At 34.5% G+C, this 27344-nt stretch overlaps 2 protein-coding genes across 2 annotated transcripts; both read left to right on the top strand.

Annotated features, from left to right (window-relative positions):
- The first annotated feature begins 2159 nt into the window (after nucleotides 1–2159).
- On the top strand, nucleotides 2160–4358 carry LOC107621055 (uncharacterized). Its single transcript, XM_016323099.1, has one exon. The coding sequence runs from the start codon at nucleotides 2160–2162 to the stop codon at nucleotides 4356–4358; it is 2199 nt and encodes a 732-aa protein (XP_016178585.1).
- A 491-nt stretch (nucleotides 4359–4849) lies between these two features.
- Nucleotides 4850–8210, top strand: CPR5 (protein). The gene is made up of 5 exons (XM_016326373.3): nucleotides 4850–5326; nucleotides 5635–5691; nucleotides 5988–6023; nucleotides 6171–6911; nucleotides 7371–8210. Exons 1-5 carry the CDS (start codon nucleotides 4970–4972, stop codon nucleotides 7899–7901), a joined length of 1722 nt encoding a protein of 573 aa, XP_016181859.2. The 5' UTR covers nucleotides 4850–4969; the 3' UTR covers nucleotides 7902–8210.
- Nucleotides 8211–27344: the final 19134 nt, after the last annotated feature.

Here is a 27344-nt window from a genome sequence, read left to right as displayed (position 1 = left end):
AACGGAGGAAGATGCACCAGCAGGTCTGGAAGTCCTCATCACTCCCGATCGTGAAACAGTCGTACTTCACGATTTCCTTCAGCACCGAGATTGGAATGCGATAGAAAAACTTCTTAACCCACTTCACCCCCTGCAGACCAAGTTTCTGTAGCACAGAATTACCAAGGTCATCGTAGCTCTTTGTAGGCCTCACGAAAATATTGAGAGGATCCTTATCGGTGAACTTCACACCAGAGCATATTTTCCTCTTAATCGTTCCTCTGTGGTGAACCAACACTACAAAACTCTCCTCACTAGCAATTTTCCCACTCTAATGAGATCAATTCACGTTCGCACCATATATATACACTTCTGGGCCTTTATAATTCGAACCAGCCTAATTCGAATTACACATTGTGTAATTCGAATCAGTCTGTTTCGAACTACTTGGGTTTGCGTGTTTGGGTGTAATTCGAATCACTCTGATTCGAATTAGTGTGTGTGTGAGTTTTGTGTATAATTCGAATCAACATGATTCGAATTATGTGTAAATCGAATTCGAATTTAGTTGATTTGAACTACATATAAACATGCATTGGTTGATTTATGAACCAGATTTTGGTTTGGCGGATTTGCGTAAAAATTTCCTCCCCTTGGCTTATTTGAGTGTTTTGCCCTAAATATAATAAATAAACTCTTTTATTTTTTAAATTTAAAATTTTATATAAGTATCATAAAAATTTATTTTATCCTAAACATCATCGTTAAAAATACTAAATTACCTAACTCAAATTTTAGAAACTAATAGTTTAAATATTTACTTGATTGTACTAATATAAATAGAGTTATCATTAGTCAATAATAAAATTTGTATGTAATCCAATGTTAGTATTGGGTACGTCCATTACCCATCTATATATATTAGCTCATCTTTACAGATCACAAAAAATGGGACACATATCTCAAATAAACTACTCTTATGATTATATATCTATATTTACATATGTATATACATGTTGTTATTATAATTTTGACTAATGTTCCTTGCAAGAAAAATTTTATGATTGGTTTCATAAACCAAGTCAACATCTTCACATTTCAAAGAACAGATAACAAACAAACAAACATAATAAATCTATTGAAAAAAATACAAAAACAACGCATAAAAAATAATATAAATAGATAGAAGTTCATACCTAATATGTGATAGAGATGTATTTGTATTGAAATTTGTGAAAATTAGGTTGAAAAATAAAAAAAATATATATAAAAAATGTGATAGAATTTGTGAAATTAGGATGGGAAGTTAGAAATATATGAAGATTTTAATAGCAATATAATAGTAGAAATATATGCGATAAAATAAATAAAATTTGATAAGCACAAGACAGTTTTAAAAAGTTCTCGCTAAAGTGCTTTTAAAAACTTCCCTAATTTTTAAAAATCGCAAGCAAAAGCACTTTGACTTTTTAATTTATCAAACGTAAAATGTTTGTACTTTTTACGAGCACAAACACCTCTTAAAAACTTTACAAAACCCAACCTATATAAAGGACAACACCTGAAGTGCTTTTGTGGGTTATATATAATTATCACCAAATCAAGCACGAAAAAGAATCTCATAAAATTATTTTTTAGGTGTCTAATGTATAAGATAATTAACTTTACTCTATTGTGATTTTACATATGATTTAAAGGGCAAGTTACTTAAATAAATAGATTAGAGAAAACGTTTACCTGAATGTGCAAAACTGGTTCTTGTTATCTGCATGTGCAAAAAACCATTTTTATGTAAACCGTGGCAACCCACCACGGTTTCAAAACGTGCGTAAACCGTGGAGACCCACAGCGGATTATGGTTGAAAAAAATTGAGTGTAAACCGTGGTAGGTCACCACGGTTTACTAAGGAGAAATTGCGTGCATAAACCGTGGAGAGTCACCACGGTTTATGAAGAAAGTTGTTTGCACATAAAACCCTGTGGGTCACCACGGTTTATGATGACAGGAAGTCTATATATATGTTGGTGATTCAAGCTCCATAAGAGATCATTCTCACAATGGCTAGTGAGGAAGAGAGTTTTCTTGCCCTAGTGCATTGCTCTGGGAAAATAAAAAAAAGCAAAAGCAAAGGTGTGAAGTTTACCGACAGAGAACCACTAAGTATTTTATCAGGTCGTCGATGACTTTGTCAGATCTGAAGAACAGCATCTTGGAGAAGCTTGGCGTGTTGGGTAGCAAGTGGGTGAAGAAACTATTCTACAAGATTCTCATGGTGGTTGTATCGACCGGTGTTCAGTATGAAACCTTTGCGGTTAAGGCTGATGAAGATATTAGGGTTCTGTTCTACTGTGTACGGAGTTTTCTGGAGATCAGAATCCATGAGTTGTTTGCGAAGTTGGAGGTTGGTGTCGATAGTTCTGGGGCATCCGCGCCAGTTCCCTGCCCAGCTGCCGCAGGTGGTGCATCTAGTTCGATGCCTGCGGTCAGACCGTATCTTCCGCCGGTTCAATCACCTTCGTTTGCGGCTGATTTAGACCGAACAGAGGTTGTTGGTTCTATACCTTTGGAGAATGCAGCAGTCATTGAGCCTCCGCACGTTGTGGGCACCGGTGGTGGCCTCGTACCTTATATCGAAGACTTTGGTGGACCTGATCAAGTAGAGAATGCAATGCGAGACGATCAGTCTGACCAGGAGCCTGTTGATATCGATGGTGACAGTGATGATGACACACGTGGCGATCCACATGCGCAGCATAGGCCAGCAAGTTCTGGTTCTCATCACTACCCTCCACACTTCTCGACACTAAACTTGGAAGCTCTTGGTCAACAGGAAGACAGTGGTAACAGAGTGGGGGGATCTTCTGCAGAATTTCAGATTGGGCAATCATTCCAGAGTAAAGATGAAGCTGTGCTGAGTGTAAAGGACTATAGCATCCGGCGAGGTGTTGAGTACAGAGTCATCGAATCGGATCATTTGAAGTATCATGGAAAATGCAAGGAATTTAGCAAAGGTTATAGTTGGTTGATTCGTGTAGCGCTTCGTGCACGAAAGGGGACTTGGGAGGTTAGGAGGTACAACGGGCCACACACATGCCTCGCAACTTCTATTTCAAGTGATCACCGTCAGCTGGATTACCACGTTATCTGTGCGAGGATTCTTCCTATGGTTAGGGCAGATGCTGCGGTTACGGTAAAGGTACTTCAACAAGCGAAAGAAGCTGATTACGGTTTCAGGCCTAGTTACAGGAAGGTTTGGATGGCTAAGCAGAAGGCAGTGGCAGAAATATATGGAGATTGGGAAGAGTCTTACGCGGAGTTGCCACGTTGGATGCTAGGGATCCAGGCGACAATGCCGGGAACAATCACGGTCCTGAAGACGTCTCCTGTTCGAATTGGTGGTGGGGTTGATGAGTCCACCGAGTACTTTCACCGGCTATTCTGGACATTTCCACCCTGTATCGAGGCATTCCGGCATTGCAAGCCCCTCGTCAGTATTGATGGTACCCACTTGTATGGGAAGTATGGAGGGACGCTGCTGTTGGCGATAGCTCAGGACGGGAACTCGAACATCCTCCCGATAGCATTTGCCCTTGTGGAGGGCGAAAATGCAGAGTCGTGGTCATTCTTTTTGTCCAATCTCCGAGAGCATGTGACTCCTCAGGAGGGTATCCTTGTTATCTCTGACAGGCATAATGGGATCAAGGCAGCGCTTGAGGCACCTGAGACTGGGTGGCTGCCTCCTCGGGCGTTCCGGGCCTACTGTATTAGGCATGTGGCTGCGAATTTCGCCCTAACGCTCAAAGGTAAGGACTCCAGGAGGCTGTTGGTGAATGCTGCCTACGCAAAGACTGAAGCTGAGTTTTACTACTGGTTTGACATCATGCGGACTGAGAATCCAGCAATGTGTGACTGGGCCAACCGGATGGAGTATGACAAATGGACCCAACATGAGGATGCTGGTCGACGGTTCGGGCACATGACCACAAACATCAGTGAATGTGTGAACTCCGTGCTAAAGGGAACTCGCAACCTGCCGGTCACATCTTTGGTTAAGTCAACCTACGGGAGGCTTGCTCAGCTATTTGTGGTACGGGGACAGACAGCAGAAGCACAACTCAGATCTGGGCATGAATTCAGTCAGGCCTTGGTAAAGTCTATTGATCGGAACCTAAGAGACTCGAGGTGCTTCACTGTGACATTATATGACAGGCAGCAGTCCGAGTACACCGTCGCGGAGACAACACCAACCGGCAACTTCTCCCTGGCCAGCTATAGAGTTTCCCTTAAAGATCACCGATGCGACTGTGGCCACTTTTCGGCGCTGCATTATCCTTGTTGCCACGCCATTGCGTGTTGCGCCTACTCCCGGCTTAACTGAGCGTCATATGTTCACGAGGTGTATCGTATGAGTGAGGTGTTCAATGTTTACAAGGAGGAGTTTCTCCCACCTATCCCTGAAGGACTATGGCCTCCATATGCTAGGCTACCATCATTCCTGACCCTAATATGCGGCGTGTAAAGGAAGGTCGTCCAAAGGCAATCAGGATTCGTAGAAGTATGGATTAGTCTCAGGAGAACCAGCCGAAGTGATGTGGACTATGCAGAAAAAGTAACTTCATTGCAATTTCTTTGCTCGATTTAACATGGTCTTTGACATTAATATGAGAACGGTACCGTAGATGATGTTGTGATGTTGATTAATTGGATAGTGGGGTTGGTGGATTCGAAAAAAAATTATTGAGCAGGGGAGGGTGGTTGCATTAAAAAATTCACCAATCACAACATCTAATTATAACTGTTTTTTTATAGATAATTATCCATGCGATTAATATAAAAAAATTAATTTTTATTAATATAACACTATGTAGTTGAATGTATATGTAAAATAATTTTAGAATCACATTCCTCAAAATTAAATTCTATTTATATGCAGTAAGTTAATAACGTTGGAGCTTTTGAAATTTTAGCTGTTATTCCTCCGGCGTTTCGATGGACGCTCTTCCTTCTCCCCGCCATCGCTTCACAATTGAAATTCCCAGCGCAGAGCACAATAGCGAGAATCACAAGGACACCGATTGCTCGAGTCCTATGCCTGAGATCGTGAATTGCGCCTCGGAAGTAGCAGAACCGATTAACAGATGCGAGAACGGAACCCTAATGAAGAGAAGGGCCAGCCTTGGTGATTCCGAAGCGACGTCGTCGACTAGTTCCGTGCGGAAAACGAAACGCAAGGGGGTGGCGTTCAAACGACGGAACCCTAGAGTCGCCGTTGCTCGCCGGAAAAGGGGTAATGTGGACGAAATTGGCCTTCCTCTTGGAATGTCGTTTGCCGCCGTTATGGCTCAGGTGAATAATGAAATGCCCTTCAACCTTATTTCTGTTTTGAATCATTTTCAAGTACCTTGTTTCTCTTTGCTGATAAAAATGAAGACTTGTATTTCTGTTCAATTGTTACAAACGAAAAAGATCAAGTTTTTACTTCTCTGAGGTACTGCTTTTTTTTTTTCTCATATAATTATTTGTCTTCGGCAATTATTGTTTAATACCAACTCTTATAAATGTGCTTGTTTTCTTTCATAGTGCTTTAACTTCGTCAATTATTGATTAATCTTGTGCTTCTTTTCTTTTTCTCTTTTCTTTTCTTTTTGGTTTAGGTTCTGTATAGAAGAGATGCAGCAGCTGAGAGTATGTCGCCCAGTCATCTTTCGTCGGTAATTTCCTCTCTCTATATCTATTTCTTGATGCAAACTTAAATAAAATTCAATTGGTATATGCGACCAGAGACTATGGTATATCATTTATAAAGGATTTCCAACAGATGAATCATTCAATTATCTGTTACAATTGTGATATCTTTGGAAAATTAAGTAATGGAATTTATATTACTGAAATCATGTAGGTGATGATGCATGTGTTTTTTATTGGCTAAACCTTACACGCCTTATTGGCATTGCTGATAACTTCATTTTTCTGCCTTAACCAATTTCATTGTTCGATTACGTTGTAGATGTGCACCTCAGCTATCAGAGAATCGCTAGCCAATGTAAGCCAGGCAACAATTGCTGATTCATCCCTTGATTGCGGTTTTTCTACGTTTCAATAGCAGTTCATATCAACAGTAAGCAAAGTCCATTTTGCTCAAGCGAATTTTTTGGGTCACTTGTTGTGACTATTGCGTATTGTCCCACAGGTTTTCGGAGACAAGCTGGATGGCCTGACGAGGAATTTTGAGCAGTCTTTTGGTAGCACATTGAGTACACTTAGATTAATTTATGAATCATCTACAAACAATGAAGGGAATAAAGTTAATGATATGAAGAAGGAAATTCCAAATCCTAAATTGAGTCTTGACAAAAAGGATTTCTCAAGAGATATTGTCATTGAAGATGGAAATTCTGGGGCAGCATCTCCTACTGAATATGTTAATCGCAATGGGATGAAGGAGAACTTTCATGTGGATTCAGTTAGTCGTCATATGGATCCAGTTGATCGTGGTCTGATTTTGCATGGGCAACAAAATCAGTTGATATCTTTTTCGCGAAGCTCTTCTGGGTCAGTAATTGATAATCCTATCGTCAGTGTTTTTGAGAAATCTATTGTAGAGCAGTCTCGTTCTAATGACCTCAAGGAAATAGAACTTGGCTTTACAATGAGAAAATTGAAATTGAAAGAGACACAGTTGTCTCTCAACATGGATTCGAATAACCTAGAAAGATCTAAGTTAGCCATGGGAGCATCAAAGGTGTCTTTCAAAGTTGAAAAGTTTAAGAACCAGTTAGAAGATACAAAATATGGAGAGCTGAGTAAAAAGTGCATAGATTGTCTTATTGCTGGTCTGTTTCTTATGTCATCTTCACTGCTGTATGGTGCTTATGTATACTCCTATGAAAGGATTGTTGAGGTCACCGAATCATGTTCACCATCAACTGAGGTACGCATAGTCTTTCTTCTCGGCTTTTTGGTTCAGTGCGGTTGAAGCTACTTTGTCATGCTTTTTTCACGAAATGATGATAATCATTTTCTTGTTTTAAGGACCAGATAGTAATTTTATGGATAATGGAATCTGAGAAATACTTTTTAACTAACTTTAGAGAGTGAAAAATAACTGAAACTCCAATAGGAAGGATATCATTGAAAGTTTATTTACGAAAAAAGAAAAAATCATCAAACTTTGTGATTAAGGTTTATGTGTCTAATTGTAAGTGCTTATGTCGTTGCTTGGGGTTAAAAATTGATCATCATTTTCCTTGTTTTAAGATTTAAGATTTAAGATGAGTAAAATAAAGGATGCAATCATGACATTCCTACAGCAATCTAAGCTGTATACTATTCTAGCTCTGTCTTGGCTTAATTTGCAAATACTAATGCCACTTTTTCCTCCCAATTTTAGGACTCTTCCCCTTGGTGGACTCCCAAATCAGTGTCCTATTTCAATTCAAGGTTGAATATTTTGTGGTGTCAAGTTCAAGTTATGAGCCGAATGATATTTGGTGTCTTGATGATATTTGCAATTGCATATTTGCTCCTCATGAGGTCAACAACATCATCACAGAATATGCCAGTTACTTTCATCCTTTTGATGTTAGGAGTTGGTTGCGGATATTGTGGCAAGCTGTGTGTAGATACATTGGGAGGGAATGGTTATGTGTGGCTCTTATATTGGGAGATGCTGTGCTTGCTGCATTTCTTCTGTATTGGCTTCACGTCAGTTTTCTACCAAGTCCTTTATGGACCCGTTACACCCGCACAAACATTTAAGGAGAATCCCATTATCCGGTACTGGATTCGCCGATTTCTGTTCTATGCTACTATGCTCGCGTTTCTACCGTTGCTTTGTGGTCTCACGCCTTTTGCTAGCCTATCAGAATGGAAAGACCATTTATTATTGAAGGTGTCAGATTTTAGCGAAATCGATTCCTAAATCCTTCCTCTTTACACCTTGAGCTGCCTATAGAATGTGGTAAACCACAAGCCAAGCTCCATGTATTTATTGTATTTGTGTACACATTTTACCTTTTTGCCTGAGTAATGAGTATGCTTTACTTATGGTAAGTGAACAAGCCAAGTCTTGTTATGCTAATTATTCCCCGTACAGTGTAATATTGTAAGTTATGCAATGAGTATTGCATTGGCAGCCATGTTTTGCATTGGATAATTGATCCTTGTTTTGTAATTTATGTATAAGAATACAAGAATACGATATAGTACGGGTGTTGCAAGGTAGAACAAATAAGTATGCTTAATTGCATAAATCAAAATAGAAATATTTAAGTTAAATTTAAATTATTCTAAGGAATTTGGTATTAAGTTTACGTGAATCAATCATATGAAAAAGTGAAAATAATGGGAAAAAATAAAGTGATTAGGGACTAAGACCTGTCGAAATATTATATTGACTAAAATTTCAAATTGATCCTCAAATATGTTTTTGATTTGCCATTTTAGTCTTTCAATTTGTTTTGTACTTCTATTAGTCTCTGATCTAGCTAGTAACACATATCATTGCACCTTAAAGAATCAGTCTAAACATCCAAGGTTTGGTCGAAGCATTTTATGGAATTGATGAGAAAGTGATGACACGTCATTTTAAATAATTTTTAAATTTTTTTTTTATATTTTTTTAGATTTTAATCAAATTTTTTATGTTTTTTTTAGTAAAATTTTATAAATAATCAAGTATTTAGAATTGTGTTAATATTTTTGTGTTTTCAAAAATTTTTGTCTCAAATTAACAAAAAATTAAAGTCGTTTTTAACAAAAAAATATGAAACTAATTTAAAAAGGTTCAACCATATCTAAAGAATATAAAAACCGAACGCCCTGCCTTTAGCATGGACGTCGCTGGGCGTTCGACGGTCCACCTTGCAAGCCCGGTGGCCAGCTCTCTACGCTTGGTGGCCCTCCTTCAATTTGCACACAAGCCCGGTGTCCCTTGGTGCAAGTAGGCCCACGCCCAAATTTTCTCACTCTAAGTCTGGCGATCAACACTTCTCAACTTTCAGGATGCAACACTAAAGGCCCAAATTTAATAAAGTTTTAATCTTATCCGAAGATTCAAGATTCAAGATATTAGTTAGCATTAATTTCTTCTAAAAAAATAAAGATTGGTTGTTAGGATTTGAATTATTGTTAAGATTTGATTTGAATTTAAGTAGGTAGTTATCTTATCTTTAAGATTAGAGTTAGTTTTTAAATTTGAATTTTAAATAGAACTTATGATATAAATAAATGAACACGATTCACAGGAAAGAAGAATCTGGAGGAGGATCTTCGGATCCCAATCCATCGGATCACATATCTCTCTCATCATTAAGATTAGTTTCTTTTTCTATCATGAGTCATTAAACCTCTCCTGTTGAAGGTTATGAGCTCTGTTTGGTTTTAGGATTAATAATGTAGGTGTTTTTTTTATTTTAATCTATGCTTCTTTACTTTTTCAAAATTGAGTTTTCTTCTTCATCACTAAAGATTAGAACTATTGGAAAATTTTCTAACTCTGTCTTGGATTTTAATTTTATATTTGAAAATTAATTTTAGAATTAATTTAAAACTCATCTCACGATCTTCACTTATCTAAAGCTAGTTCGAATAAGTGACATATAATTTGGCTAGTGATAGTTCTTGAAGATTGTATGGCTTAAAATCGAAACTATTTTTCACCTCTTCTCTCGATTAGTTGACCAAAGGATTGGCGATTAATTGGGTTTAGAGAAACTAAATCACCAAGAGATTATGGTTTGATTATAAATGATTTGCGGTGAAAAGATTTTTTTTGCATGAATTAAATAAAAAAGTATAACCATTGTTCTTTCAAGAATCAAACATCTTTGAAATCTTCAACATTCTCATCTATTGATTTTCTTCTGGCTTCAAGCATTCTCCCAAGTTTTTTCTTCTTTTATTCAATATCCAGAATTCAAAATCTAAGGTTTGATTGATCTAATTAGATATTTAATTAGACATTGCTTGCCTCAATCTATTAATTCTCGTGGAACGATATCCACTCGTTGTGGTATCACTTGAACGATTCGGTACACTTGTCAATATCCATAAGTTTTAATTTTTGCTCATCAAGTTTTTGGCGCTGTTGCTGGAGATTAATTGAGATTGACAACATACGTCCAGTTAAATCCTAACTTAGATCTTGTTTATTTTATTTTCTGATATGTTCTTTTCTTTTATTTTCTATATCTTGTTTAAATTCTTCTCTTCTTTTTTTATTCTTTCTTTTATTCTGCAAGATACGTTTGATCTTTTCTTTGTTTGTGTATCTAAGAAAATGATGGAGTTGAATGCTATGGAAAAAATTCTATTAAACAATAAACTCATAATTCAACAACTTTTCTTACTCATAAAACAAGTGAAACAAATGCAGTGTAAGCCACTGAGATATTTCTCGAAGTAAAAAAATTATTCATCTTTTTCTTGATGAAAAAATCACCCCAATCTTGGTTGGGAAAATTAAGGACAAGGAACTTTAACCCAATGCAATTCTACAATCCTCAGAAACCTTCGTCTCTTGAAATTGCTGTAGAAAAGTTGTGTCAAATCACCTCGTTTGTTCAAGAAGCTTCCATCTCATCTCTTGAGAGTGCCGTAGAAAAATTGTCCCAACCACTGCTTCCTTCGTGCAACTAACTTAAAATTTCATAGAAGAAACAAGAACAAATTTTAAACATCAAAAAGTTTTAATAAAAAATTTAGAAGTGCAAGTAGAACATATTGTCCAACAATTGGCAGAGAAGCAAAAACATTCCCTTCAAAATAAAACAATGCTAAATCCTATGAAAGAATACAAGAAAATCAATATAAAGGGTTCATATCTGAGTAAAATAAAAGAAGGCACAAAGGGTAACTTAATTAATTCATTGAATCGAGAAGCCATTAATAAAAGAGTCCTTAAGAAAAATTCACACTCAAAATTTAAAGAAATGGAAGAGTCAAAAGATGAGTTGGTGAAGAAAATAACTCCCACTATGTGCATGCACAAAATTTTATAGGGAGATGTTAGGAAATTATTAGATTTCCTAACTTATTTGTGGGCAATACATATATTAATTATAATCACAAATTATGCTATTTCAAATTAAATGACTTATATAATGATGATCTCATTTATTATTTTAAATGCTAAATTGAATAAGTCATTATTACTTTTGATTTGGAATTAAATGAGAATAAAACCAGATATTATCTTTTGTTCCATAGATAATTATCTTTTTGGATTTTAGATATATTATCTTTTGGGCTTTAGATACTATTTTATTTGAGCTTAAGGGTTTAATGGGTGCCATGCTCAAATATAAATAGACCTTTAGGGTTTCGGTCCCCAATATACCAAAGCCGCCTTTGTTACTCTTTCTCCATCAAAAGAGTTGCAGTTCAGTCTCCTAGGAATACAGAAGGTTTTGGTTGAGGAAGATCGAAAGAACCACAAGATCTAAACTCTTCCAATCGTATGATTTATGTTTATGAATTCAGGTACGCTTCCGCATTCGAGTATGATATATATTTTTGGTGATTCAATATGGATGATTCTGGGTTATTGAAATTAATTTATTTCAACAAGTGGTATCAGAGCCATCCATGATTTAGTCATCGAAAATATTTAATTTTTATTTTTTTTTATTATCGAATCAATATATATGTATGCTGTTTACGTTGTGACATTGTGGCACGCATACGTATGAACTTGTTTGCATTGTGTGCGCGCATCAATGTTATATATAAATTGATAAGTATATACATATATATCCATCGATATGCCCTCTTTTATATATATATATATATATATATATATATATATATATATATATATATATATATATATATATATATATATATATATATATATATATATATATATAATCGAAAGAATAATAATATATGTATATATAAATGGCTGAAAAGGTAAGCAAGTTTAACGCAAACATATATATATATATATATATATATATATATATATATATATATATTCTTGTGGGTTGATAATGTAATATAAGCATGTTTTAATTTTTGTATATATATATGTATAACGATACTCATAAACTTGGTAACTCATTCTGAAATATTAAGGATTAAGTTTCCTTTTATTATTATTGTTTTTGGTGTTATACATATTTATTTTATTAAAAAATTTAATTCCTTTTATGGTATATTGTGAATTCAATTTTATTTCACAATAATATTAGCAATATCTAAATATGTGTATAATTAAGGAGGTCACACAATATTATATAGTTATTTTATATTGTGTCTTATAATTTTATGCTATATAAGTATTTTAATTTTGTTGCATAAAATATTTTTTTTAATTGTTACATAAGGAAATTAGTAACAATTTGGATTATTATACCCACCTAATTTATAAAGATTTGGTTTTGAAATAAATTGATTGAACATTATGCTGCCAAAGTAGCCTCTTTTGTGAAAATTAATTTATTCAAAACATTAGGAATATGGTGATATGTAATTCATGCGAATATTGGTCAGCCCAAAGGAAGGTCTGTATTTGGCTGAATTACATACACATATTGATGGTAAATAAATATTTGGGTAACTGATTAAGAATAAAGTAATACTTATTATTTATGCGAACAATAATCGGCCCAAAGGAAGTTTATTGTTTGGCCAAATAATAAGCATTACACACTTTTGTTTATTTTCTATTAATTATGCGGACAATAATCGGCCCAAAGGAAGGTTATTGTTTGGCCAATTAATAGAAAATATATGCGGTAATAAATAGGTTGCGAAGTTTAAGTTTCCATGTGCGTATTGAGTCGGTCCAAAGAAAGGCTTAATGTGTGACAGGAATTTTGACAATATTTGATTACTGCAATGAGAGTATCACTTACAGTTAATTTTTCTATCCAAAGATTGAAAATTAATGTTGTGCTGGATATCTCAATATGGATTTTTTTACCCATTAATTAACTAATATTTACTGCATGTTTCTTTTATTCTAATCCAGAAATTATGGCTTTAGCTACCAATGTTTCTGCACAAATTAGCAGTATTCCTATGCTGAATGGTTCAAACTTTAAAGTTTGGAAAGATACCGTGGAGATTGTCCTCGGTTGTATCGATCTAGATATAGCTCTTCGAGAGGAGAAACCCACTTCCACTCCGGAAAATCTCAATGAGGTTAAAATAGAGAAGTGGGAGAGATCCAATCGAATGAGCATTATGATCATGAAACGCTCAATTCCTGAGGCGTTTCGGGGCTCAATTATTGAGGATAAAGATGCCAAACAGTTTCTAAAGGATGTTGAGAAATTCTTTATTAAGAAATTCAGTGCTCACATGGCTTTATATTCTCAGTATAAAAGAAAGCGTGATACTACTGTGGATGCGCCTTCTCAGCAGAAAAAGGCTAAGAAACAGGATCAAGTTTCAACCTGTTTCTTCTGTAAGAAGGTGGGACACATGAAGAAGGATTGTACCAAATATGCCACTTGGCGTGTAAAGAAGGGTATAATTCTTACTTTCGTTTGTTCTGAGGCTAGTTTAAGTTATGCACCTGTTGATACTTGGTGGGTAGATTCTGCTGCTACTACTCATGTAAGTGTCACTATGCAGGGTTGCCTGTGGAGCCGACCGCCAAATGATGCTGAAAGATACATCTACGTGGCAGACGGCAATATGGTTGCAGTCGAAGCTATAGGAACCTTTAGATTATGTTCCACGAGTGGATTTTACTTGGATTTATTAGAGACATTTTATGTACCGTCATTTAGACGAAATTTGGTTTCTGTTTCTCGTTTGGATAAATCAAGTTATTTTTGTTCATTCGGAGACAATAAAGTCAGTCTCTTTTACAATTCGAATAATATTTGCTCTGGTCATTTGGTGGATAATCTATATAGGCTTAACTTAAATTCCTATAATAATGAAATACTGCAAACGGGTACAAAACAAAAACTGAATGAGAATTTGGCATCATTATGGCACAAACGCCTAGGCCACATCTCTAAACAGAGAATTTAGAGGCTCGTGTCGGATGAAATTCTCGGACCCCTAAATTTGGCGGACTTTAAAGTCTGCATTGAGTGCATAAAGGGGAAAAGGACAAACGAAAGGAAATTAGGTGCCGAGAGAGCTAAAGATGTCTTAGAACTAATACATACCGATATATGTGGCCCATTCCCTACTGTCTCTTGGAATGGACAACGGTACTTTATTACGTTCATAGGTGATTACTCTCGTTACGGGTATCTATATTTAATTCATGAAAAGTCCCAAGCCTTGGATGTTTTCAAGTCTTTCAAAGCTGAAGTTGAACTTCAACTTGGAAAGAAAATTAAAGCTGTCAAATCTGATCGTGGTGGTGAATACTACGGAAGATATGACGGTTCAGGAGAGCAACGTCCTGGGCCTTTTGCTCTTTTCCTAGAGGAGTGTGGTATTGTTCCGCAATACACTATGCCAGGCAAACATAGCATGAATGGTGTTGCAGAGCGAAGGAACCGAACTCTTAAGGATATGGTGAGAAGTATGATTAGTCATTCTTCCTTGCCTGAATCACTCTGGGGAGAAGCCTTAAAGACCGCAGTGTACATCCTTAATAGGGTGCCAAGCAAAGCAGTTAACAAAACCCCATATGAAATTTGGACTGGGAAAAGGCCTAGTATAAAGCATATGCATATTTGGGGATGTCCAGCTGAGGCGCGACCTTATAGGCCGCATGAAAGAAAATTGGACTCAAGGACAATTAGTTGCTACTTTGTTGGTTACGCTGAGCGTTCACGGGGGTACAAGTTTTACAATCCTGTATCAAGGTCTATTTTTGAGACGGAAAATGCGAGATTTCTTGAGGATGTTGAGTTTGGGGGGGAAGGAAATATTAGGAATGTTGCTTTTGATGAGGATTCTATAACTGACAATGATCAGGACCTTGTGCCTATTATTGTTCAAGATACAGTTATAGTACAAAAGCACAATGAGAATCCTGTTGTAAATCCAGCTACAGTACAGGAAAATAATGAGAATCCTCCTCAAACCCAACCCATACAGCAAGCTCAACAACCTCAAGAAGTGTCATTAAGGAGAAAATCCATCTATGATCTCAAACAAGCTTCCTGTTAATGGTATCACAAGTTTAATTAAGTCATTACCTCATGGTTTTAAGGTAAATATTATAGATGAATGTGTATACCGCAAGTTCAGTGGGAGTAAATACTTTTTTTTGGTCTTGTATGTTGATGACATTCTACTTGCCAGCAATGATATAGACTTGTTGCATGAAACTAAGAAATTTCTATCGAACAAATTCGAAATGAAAGATCTTGGTGATGCCTCTTTTGTATTAGGAATCGAGATACTAAGAGATCGTTCTCAAGGTATTCTTGGATTATCACAAAATAACTATATCGAAAAGATTTTAAGTAGATATGTCATAGAAAATTGTAGACCAATGGACACACCCGTAGTTAAAGGAGACAAGTTTAGTCTCAAGCAATGCCCCAAAATGATCTTAAGAAGACAACAATGCATGATAAACTTTATGCATCAGCAGTAGGGAATTTAATGTATGCTCAAGTCTACATATATCCCGATATATCATTTATAGTGGGAGTGTTGGATAGATACTTGAGCAATCTGGATATGGATCATTGGATAGCTGTTAAACGCGTAATGTGTTGTTTAAAGAAAACAAATGATTACATGCTTACTTATCGGAGATCAGAAAATTTGGAGATCATTAGGTACTCTGATTCCGATTTCATGGCATATGGTTGCGAAACTTTGTCACTGAGCTTCGTATAGTAGATGACATTGAAAAGCCATTAAAGATATTCTGTGACAACAAGTCAGCAGTATTATACTCCAACAACGATAAGAGCTTGACAAAATCGAAGCATACAGACATCAAGTTCTTAGTTGTCAAAGAGAAAGTTTAAGAAAAACAGATTTCCATAGGACATATAGGAACAGAGTATATGCTAGCAGACCCATTACCAAGGGATTGACCCCTAAAGTCTTTCATGAGCACACTGCTCGGATGGGTGTCAATATTTGTAATGTCTTGGTTTAGTGGGAGTTTATGCTATATGTCCTATGACAGATATTGAGTTATTTTTTTGCAGAATTAAGTTGATGGTTTATTTCATGTTATGTGAAATGTTCATTTTGCAATATTTGTATTGTGTTTGATCTCAATAAAGTTGGACCAGCTGGAAATAGACATGCATGAGATCACTTGGCATGTAATTTCCATATTACTCATCCAAATTTGATCTATGTCGTTGAGTATATTAGGATGGTGATTGGCGTGGTTTAGTCACGGCATTTAATGTGATAAAAGCTGCGGTAGTTCCATATCTAATGTATGAGACGGACCAGATTGTTAAAGTAATGAGAGAAATAGCATTCAGATGCGCGCATAAAGTTTATAAAGATGTGATTATTTGTCAAGAAATAATATATGTATAGCCCAAGTGGGAGATTGTTAGGAAATTATTAGATTTCCTAACTTATTTGTGGACAATACATATATTAATTATAATCACAAATTATGCTATTTCAAATTAAATGACTTATATAATGATGATCTCATTTATTATTTTAAATGCTAAATTGAATAAATCATTATTACTTTTGATTTGGAATTAAATGAGAATAAAACCAGATATTATCTTTTGTTCCATAGATAATTATCTTTTTGGATTTTAGATATATTATCTTTTGGGCTTTAGATACTATTTTATTTGGGCTTAAGGGTTTAATGGGTGCCATGCTCAAATATAAATAGACCTTTAGGGTTTCGGTCCCCAATATACCAAAGCCGCCTTTGTTACTCTTTCCCCATCAAAAGAGTTGCAGTTCAGTCTCCTAGGAATACAGAAGGCTTTGGTTGAGGAAGATCGAAAGAACCACAAGATCCAAACTCTTCCAATCGTATGATTTATGTTTATGAATTCAGGTACGCTTCCGCATTCGAGTATGATATATATTTTTGGTGATTCAATATGGATGATTCTGGGTTATTGAAATTAATTTATTTCAACAGAAGATTCTAAATTTGTGGTGCAAACACAGAATGCTTAATTCAACAACAAAGAAAGTTGTTTACAAAGAGGTAACAAAGTTGTGAAAAACATTCCAATTAGTGAATATCTTTTCCTTATCTTTTTTATTAAAGTGTTTTTTTTAATTAATTAAAAAAAATTTTCTTTTTCATTTAAGCATCCTATAGTTACATTTTTCTTCTTTTTATTTTTCTGCATTTTTTATTTTTTTTTCTATTCTCCTGTTTTGGTTTATATTATTTTTCAAAAATTTTTAATATATATATATATATATATATATATATTATTAGATTGATTTTAGCGACCAACAAAATAGCGACTGATTTTGCGACCAATCAAAATGTTTTATGGAGAGGCTGAAGTTAATTGTAAGGTATTGGACCAGAAGGACTATTATGAGAGAAATCTATTCTTTATTTAATAGCACTTTCATTTTGTGTTGGTTGTTGATGTCAAATAAAGATTAAACGATAGAGCTTAGTTTAGCTAACTGATCTGCCTACTTGCCTTTAGGGATCAGAACTCTTTTTGAATTTGATTTGATTTTGTTTGCCAAGGCTTTCTTTCTCTTTTCATTTGCTTTTTATGTTTATGTTCCTTTTTTTTTTCTAAATAACTTTGGAATATGAATGTGCAGTAGATATCTATCACCAGAGTATGTAATAGATGGAGTTTACTCGACAAAATCCGATGTATTTAGCTTTGGTGTGTTGGTATTGGATATCATAAATGGGAAGAGAAACAGAGGCTTCAATCATCAAGATCACCACTTTAACCTTCTTGGTCATGTAAGCATGGACTTGTTTGGTCATGTAAGCATGGACTTGAATTATAAGAAAAAGTATATGTAACCAAAAGCTTACCAGTCAAAAACTAAACAAAATTATATTAATTTATATTAATAATTAATTTTAAATTTATGAAATTCAAAATTTAAAAAATTTAAAATTAATTAAGTAAACCTAATTAAAACCTATAAAAACCTTTTTTTTCTCTTTCACGTTAACCTACCCACCTCCAACAATCACACAAACAGACCTCTCACCAATGCTGCTGGAAGTGCCGGCGACTTCCATACTCTCCGGGACGCTCTCAACAAGCGCATCCAATACAACTGCTTCAACACGAAGTCCACCTTCGACTTTGTCACCGACAAAACCTTCTCCTCTTCCCTCCTCAACCACCTCCTCAATTAGCTGCAAAAGGATGCTGGAAGAAGAGCAGTGTGGCGACGCCGTTCTTGGAAGGCTGGATTTCTGGCTCTACTATGTTACCTACATTTGCGGAGGAACTATTGGGCTTGTGTACAGCAATAACCTGGGACAGATTGCGGAGCCAGTGGGCACGAGTTGTGACACTTCTACACTTGTGATAGTGTATGCCTCATTTTCCTTCTTCGGTCGCTTGCTTTCGGCTCTACCCGACTATATTGGTAGCAAATTGTACTTTGCAAGGACTGGTTGGCTATGCATTGCACTAATACCCTCCCCGATTGCATTCACATTCATGGCGCTATCACAAACTCCCCTCGCACTCCCCATAGACACGGCGTTGATAGGCGTCAGTTCCGGATTCAAGTCCGGTGCTTCTCATCAGAATAGCCGTGAGAGAGATTATAAAAAAAACATTCATTTAATATGAAAAAAAACATCCTAATACTTAACAAAAGAAACATTCAATTATATTTTAGTAAAAATAATTAAATATCTATAAAATTTAAAAAAAAATATGAAATTTTTAAAGAAATAGAGACATTCACATTTGTAATACAAAAAAATTCGAAAAATATATAAAAGAATATCCATTTAGTATGAAAAAGAAACATTCTGATACTTAGCAGAAGAAATATCCATATATATTAACTCGTAGAGATTTTGGATTGATCCAAAAGTATTTGGCTGATTTTTGGCTAATACCCTTTTGGTTTCCTAGCATTGCTTGAATTATAATTAATCAAGCTTGATATACTTCTAAGTTTTATTATCAACCAAATGTATAAAAAATGTGCAGGCATGGAGATTGTTTACAGAAGCAAAGGCTATGAAATTGTTTGTAATGCAATAAGAGACACATCGAATTTATTGCAGGTGCAGATAGTAGGATATAATTATGCATAAATAAAATATTAACATTTAATATTATATTATTCATTTTTTATAAAATAGCAATATTAAACTAATTTGGTTTATGAGATACGTTCAGTACTTCCACAAATAATATCTTACATATTTGATTAGAATGAGAGTTATTCATTGTACTTATCCATTTTTCTTGAAGTTCTGATTTAACATTTGATTTATTTTATTACACTCTTTGTATTCAATTTCTGTCTCATAATTGAACAAAATCACTAAGTAGAGAAGTTAACACCAATCACATAATTTTTGCATGAGCTAAAACTAATTAAACTTACATAGTTTTGAATACAGCAATTTACCAAACTAAACTAATAATTCATCCTAGGTTGACAAACTATGCTACTATTGAAGTCCTCAAAAAATCTCTATACAATTGCATTAATTGATCTCAGTTTTCATCACCCTGCTGGAACCCCAAATTGAGGTTTAGGCCTTGTTCCTTACTCTGACCAGTGATGGTGCGTGCAACTGCTTCAGCCAATGCTGCAGTGAACTCAGGATCTTTGATTAAGGAATTTGCATATTCTTCAATTTTGGTGTTACTTTTTTGCATAGTAACATCATCACAACATAGTCTTATTGAATCTGTTTGATGAGACCATTTTTTATCATTTTCTAAGATTGGAAGATGTAAATCATTATTATTTTTACTATTATTATTGTTATTTTTATTAGCCACTGAGCCTTTGAGAGTGGATGAAGATGGCATCGAAGAATCTTGAATTGCAGCATGGTTGTGCTCTCCATCATAAGTTGCAACTAAAATAGCACAAATAATTATACATTTTTAATAACTGTTTTATCTTTGTAAAGTTATAAAGTAATGAATAGTAAACGGTGCAATATAATTTGGGTTCAATGATTGGCATGATAACATGAAGTCATGAACAGTTTCTTGTGTAGAGCATCAACTTATATTATATTCATATGCTAATATACTATAGTGGTAATTTGTTTATTTATAAATTGTTTTGAGTTCTAATTATGTTAACGATTTTTGCAGTTTTAATTGATACAAAATATGAACCATTGATCCCTAAGGAAAAAAAGTCAGCTTAATCAAAGAATGCAATATATTAGATACCCAATTTGTAAGTATATTTAACAAGAAATAGAAATATATATATATTATTATCTTAGGATAAGGCTATATGGACTCGAATCGTAGACTTTCTTGGAGTTTTAGTTTTCTTAAGGGTTTTTTTCTATTTTATATAAATGAAATTTTTTTTTTGGCTTAATTTTTGCATATATTTAGGTCATTGGCTATAAAACCACATCAATGTACATTTACATTTGGATTGTAGATAATAAATTTGATATATTTATGAATTTTGTCTCTTTTAATTTTTATATTTTAATATAAATATTGTGAATATTTTTGGTATTTATTTAAAAAATTGATCTATATTTGATTCTTTTATATTTTGTTGAAATATAATTATTTATAGTGGTATATGTGAAATTAGAAAAAATCTATAATTAGGAAATCAGTAACAGTGACCGATTTAGCTACTGATTTTAGATTTTCAAATCAGATATCAGCAATCGATTTAGCGACCGATTTTATCAGCGACCGATTTAGCAACCGAAAAGTTGGTCGCTATTTAGCGACTGATTCTCTTAGCGACCAATTTAGCGACAAAAAAAGTGGTCGCTATTTAGAGACCGATTTTATTAGCGACCGATTTAGCGACCAATATAGCTTGGTACTAGTATGGTGGCCTTGTTCAAAAATCGATCGCTAAAATCGGTCGCTAATAGTTAGCGACCGAAGTTGGTCACTATTTTCTAATTAGTGACCAAGGTTTTAGCGACCACTAGAATCAGTTGCTAAATCGGTCACTATTTCGGTAATTTCTTATAGTGAATTCTGCTATCTACTCATAGCTTTATTTATTGATTCTAATTTTCAAAACTAGTTTTCAAAAATTTTTGTTTTATGACTACTATCATTATTTATCTTCTCAAAGATCAATCTACATGCATGCATGTCACCCTTCTCAATATCACTCTTTTTTATCTCTGATGTCATACTTCACATGCAAGCATGCATCCACACACTTCACACATTCCACATTCACTTAATTACACGTTTATCTTCTCTTTTTCTCTACCCACCTTTCACTTCACAATATATTTCACCCTCTTCTCACTTATACGTCCGAATCTAGAGATTTGGCCAAACTCTAAGTTTAATGTTAAAAGTGGTTAGGAAAATTTATTTTGCATCTATTAAGATATTATTTTAAGAAACTAATATGTCTGGATTCAAGAAGAGGACAATGAAAATAAATAAAAGGAATAAGTATGATTTTTGTTCCCAACATAGAGGCTGAAAATTTAATTCATCCCCGGCCTTTTTTCGCTCCAAAATGGTCCCCAAGATTTCAATTTGTTTTAAAATTGTCCTTTTTACCAATTTTATTTTTTATTACCAAATTACCTTTCATTAAAAAAATTATAAAATAAAATAAATATAAAATAAAAAAAAGAAGAAAGAAAGGGATACAGAGAAGGGGGGTAGGGAGAGAAAGAAAGGGAGGCGCAGAAAAGAGGGGGGGCAGAAAAGGGGGGAGAGAAGGGGACCGCCGCTGTACTACTGCCGTCGCACCACCGTCCCGCTGCCCTGTCGCCCTGCACCACCGCACCACCACCAGAAGAAAGAAAGGGATACAAAGAAGGGGGTGGGAGAGAAAGAAAGGGAGGCGCAGAAAGGGGGGGAGAGGAGGGGACCGCCGCTGCACCACCGTCGTCGCACCACCACCCCACCGCCCTGCCGCCCTGCACCACCGCACCACCACCATTTCCATTTCTTCTTCTTCTTCCTCGCCGCCTCGCCGCCCTACCGCCATGCACCACCACCATTTCTTCTTTTTCTTCTTCCTCTTCTTCTTCTTCTTTCTCGCTGCCCCGCCGCCCTGCCTCCCTACCGCCCTGCATCACCGCACCACCACCATTTCTTCTTCTTCTTCTGAACTGGATTTTTTGTGAAATTTCTGGTTGTTGATTATTGTTTAAAGTGCATGTTACTTGATTTTTCTGCTGGTGATGATGATGATGACCATGATGATACTGGTGGTGGTGGTGGTAGTTCTGGTTGGGGTAGATTTCTGTTCTGGTAGTGGTGGTGGTTGATTTTGGTTGATTTTGGGATGAAGGGAGAAGGGTATTTTCGTCCGAAGGACGATTTTAAAACAAACTGAAACTTTGGGGACCATTTTTGGAGCGAAAAAAGGCCGGGGACGAAATAAATTTTTAGCCTTTACGTTGGGGACCAAAATCATACTTATCCCTAAATAAAAATATGATAAATTTGAATTATATTTCTCTGATAGTTAGTTAGATATTTTTTTTATTTTTTATTTTTTTATGTATTTTATTTTCAAATTAATTTCCAAAAAAAGGACGTCTAGCGATTTTTAAAATTCAAAATTTAGTTTTTAAAATTTTAGTATACATTATTCATTTTTACTTTTTTTCTTCCATCACATTATGTTTTCTTTAAAATTTTTATCCTTGTTTTTCCTTTCTTTATGTTGTATCAAAATTTTTTCTTTTGCTTGTTCCTCCGGTGATCGATCAATTGTATATTTCTTAATGAAAAAAATTGAATAATGAATTCAAAACAAAAATGGTGGTGTTAAAAAAGATGCAGTTATATTTAATGTACTTAAGATATTTGAATTTTGTAAAAACAGAAGGGAACTCTCCAAAAACAAGACTATGAAGAAGTATTATTAGAATTCAAATCAATTTCTTGAAACAATGAAAAAAAAAGTCTAGAAAGATAAAAAAAAAAACAAAAGTTATAAGGTTTTGAGCACCAATGACTAGAGTTTAATTATGTGCCTGTGATGTTTATGTTTCAAAGAGAGATTTGGGCAAGTAAATCCAATGAATGCCTTATGGTCCGGTAACTTGAGCCAACTGGTTTGGAATTATCGATTGAAAGCCCATATTCAAGAGTTGCCTTGAAAAAAAATATTTAGAGTCCAAAGAGGCTTTGGATGTATCGATCAACAAATTCCTAGTTATGTGCTTGTGGTGCGATTGTGCCAAGGAAAAACTTGGATAATTAAATCCATAGGGTGCTTTATCACGCAGTAATTTGGGCCAATTGGCCCGAGATTATCGATTGAAAGTCCATTAAGAGCTACCTTGTGATAGATCACTTAGAGTCAAAAGTCTCAAAGATCTTTTCATGAATTAAATGTAATAACTGCCTTCAAGTCGTATAAGTCCAAAAGAATTCTCATAATACAATTCAGATCTAAGTTCTTGAAAATTCTCAAATTCTATGCAAGATTCATCAAAGATAAGAAAAGACGAATATAATCACAAGAATTATCATAAATCTCACTTTCATTCTTTAAAAAAAAAATTAATTTTGCAAGCTCTTCAATTCTTTTCACTTAAAATAAACTCTATCTACTTTTCTTTTTATTTGAGTACAAGCAAAATTTTAAATTTGGTGTTGTGATGACACGTCATTTTAAGCAGTTTTTTAGGATTTTTTTAAATTTATTTTTTTAGATTTTAATCAAATTTCTTATGTTTTTTAGTGTAATTTCATAAATAATCAAGTATTTAGAGTTGTGTAAATATTTTTGTGTTTTCAGGAGTTTTTGTCTCAAAATAACTAAGAATTAAAACATTTTTAACAAAAAAATACAAAACCGGTTGAAAAAGGCCCAACCAAACCCAAGAAACATAAAAATCAGATACCCAACCTTTAGCATGGACGCACAGTGGCCCACCTTGCAAGAACGGCTAGCTCTCTACGCCCAGTGGCCCTCCTCCAATTTGCACACAAGCCCGGTGTCCAACCACACAAGCCCGGCATCCCTTGATGCAAGTAGGCCCACACCCAAATTTTCTCACTCCAAATCCGACGTTCAATACTCCTCAACTTCCAAAATGCAACATTTAAGCCTCAAATTCAATTATACAATTTATGAGAAGTCTTAATCTTGTTTGAAGATTCAAGAGATTAGTTAGCATTAACTCATTCTAAAAAAATATAGATTTAGCTGTTAGGATTTATTTCTAAATTAGATTTGAATTGAATTTAAGTAAATAGTTATCTTATCTTTTCTAAAGATAAGATTAGAGTTAGTTTTTGAATTTGAATTTTAGATAGAACTTATGATATAAATAAGTGAACAAGGTTCACAAGAGAGAAAAATCTGGAGGAGAATTTTCGAATCCCAATCTATCGGATCACACATCTCTCTCATTATTAAGATTAGTTTTTTTTTTTTTTCTTATCATGAGTCACTAAATATCTCCCCTGTTGAATGTTAGGAGCTCTGTTTGATTTTAGGATTAATAATATAAGTATTTTCTTTATTTTAATTCATGCTTCTTTGCTTTTTCAAGATTAAGTTTTGTTCTTCATCACTAAAGGTTAGAACTATTGAAAAATATTCTAATTTTGTCTTAGATTCTGATTTTATATTTGAGAAAATTAATTTTAAAATTAGCTTATAATTCATCTCACTTTCTTCACTTATCTAGAGCTAGTTCGAATAAGTGACATATAATTCGGCTAGTAATAGTTCTTGAAGATTGTGTGGCTTAAAATCAAAACCGTTCTTCATGTCGTCTCTTGATTAGTTGACCAAGGGATTGGCGGTGAATTAGGTTTAGAGAAATTAAATCGTCAAGGGATTAAGGCTTGATTATAAATAATTTGCTATGAAAAGATTTTTTGCATGAATTAAATAAAAAAACATAAACATTGTTCTTTCAAGAATCAAACATCTCCAAAGTCTTCTACATTTTCATTTATTAATTTTCTTCCAATTTCAAACATTCTCCCAAGTCTCTATTATTTCTTCTTTTATTCAAGATCCACAATTTAATTGATCTAATTAGATATTTAATTAGACGTTATTTGCTTCAATTCGTTAATCCTCATAAATTTTAACCTAATATTATTTGAACTATTCGGTACACTTGTCACTACCTTTTCGCTCGTCATTCAGATAAGGCGGCAATTGTTTCCAATTTGTTGAATTGTGTCCCACGTATGCCACATGAAAACTCTACCATACTATACCATTATTCTTGACTCTCAAGTACTCACTAAATGATCCTCATTCATGCACTGATGTTTGGTCCATCAATCAATGATTCAAATGGGTGTCCCCACGGATGGTCATAATCCCAGCATATCTTAGTAGTGGAAATATATGGCACAATGATGACTGCATTACCCGTTAAATGCAAATGTTACTAAAGTATTCATAGTTAAAAAAATTTGCAAGTTGAAGAAAAACTTTCTGAAATAGACTAATAGTTGATTTGTTAAGATGCTAGCCCATTGGCTAGCCACAGCTGTTATTTAACATGGTAGTAGTGATACTAATTCTTTAGTCATAACAATATGGGGTTTGTTATTGTAACATAAATCATGTTGCAGCTTCCAACAAAACTACCTTGGAGGAAGAAGCTTTGCCTGAAAACTGATGTAACATAGATAAGAATTCACCAAAACGAAATTGCAGATTAATTTAAACGAAAGGTTTTTGTGTGTGCGTGTAAACGTACAAGTTTCATGTGCTGAAAGTGAAAAGTGAAAAGAACACCTAACTGCTGCTTCATCATTATGGACAGACAAAGACTATTGAATTCATAGTTTCACCGCCTCCAATATCTCTGTCTCCATCCTTCTTAATTTTTTTCTGTTTGCTACTTCTGCCTTCTTGGTCCCTCTTCATCAATGCTAAAAACGATTTCTTCTTTAAAATTTTAGTATATTATTATGTCAATATATTTGAAAATAGACATACAGAATAATGCATATTAAATATTATTGGCATATATGGTATGGGAACCTAATAAGCCAAGAATAAGGATAGAAAGTGATAATTATATGTTGAGGAAATCCAGATTCACCAAACGGTAGGTGGCTGGCAATGTTCAAAAAGAAGGGCAGTTTATAGAGGTATACCACATGGGCATGTTCTGTTTACCCAGCTATGTCTCTACTCTCTAGGAATAAAGAATCTTCAATGTAGTAGTTTAACTATTTTGACTTTGGTCTCTTCAATTTGGAGTTTTAATTGGGGTGGCCTGTGGCCTACTATTTTGTATATATAATCCACAATGATGGTCTCTGAAGTCAGTGATTTTGCAAGCTGAATATAGTTGTATAAATTGGATGAATATCAACTTCCAGAAGTATGTCGGCGACTGATTATGATAACTTTCTTATTTAATTTAAATTTTTTATATAGTACTAGTACTTCCGAGAAGACATGCAATATAATACAACAGTCAAAGCCAAAGGGACAAGTTCATTAATTCCAAGGTAGCGAAAATGTAATATAATGCAACTGTTTTACTTCTTTTTTTTTTTTTTGGGACAATTATTGAACTCCTGAAGTTAGTAAAATAGAAATTCGCCAACTCGTTAAACTACGTTAGAATGGGAACTTACGAAGACATTCCGATACTTAATTTGTGTACAATATGTTTTATGATAACCAGATTTATCATTTTCGATAGTGTTTTCTCCCTCTTTTACCGGAATAACAGCTTTACACCTTAATATATGTTATCATTTCACCGTTGTGCATACTCTTGAATATTTCAGGTAATGCTTACTGGCTCAGAATTATTTCCACGTGTATCCTTTGGTCTTAATTTGAGGGATCGAGGTATGACGAATCCAAGGTTCAGTGGATCCTTAATCCCTTCTTCCTTTCTTGTGTCTTCACAACCTCATGTTCATAGCGATTCCTAGGCTTCTTTATGTCATTTACTTTTGAAATTGGACTTAATCCAGAAGAAAAAACAATTTTATTAAAATTTGGCCAACACTTGACCAGCAAAAGAAAAGTAAGCAATCATATACCATTAGATGTAATTTCATACCATTAAAAATATTAATGATGACTAATTGATGGCTACAAATTACAAAACTTGCTGGCCTCCGAACACTCCTCTATTCAGAATAGTGCTGCATACTCGATTTCCACTGAGCTTTTGCACTTCTCTTGATCAATAATCTTGTTTAAGGAGGAAAATTTGGTTTGGATACCATGTTGTACTAACGTGAGTTACAAATTTATGCATTGAGTAAAAATGTTGTCCAAGAAAACAGAATATGTATACAAAAATTCTTAGCTAACTGCACTTTGCATTTTGAGAGAAGTGACAAACTTCACTTAATTTGAAAGACATTTT

The sequence above is a fragment of the Arachis ipaensis genome, chromosome B10, assembly GCF_059453495.1.
Source record: "Arachis ipaensis isolate K30076 ecotype BB chromosome B10, ASM5945349v1, whole genome shotgun sequence".
NCBI classification, from domain to species: Eukaryota; Viridiplantae; Streptophyta; class Magnoliopsida; order Fabales; family Fabaceae; genus Arachis; species Arachis ipaensis.
Note: the sequence above shows the minus strand (reverse complement) of the source record. Positions and strands in the feature narration are given on the sequence as shown.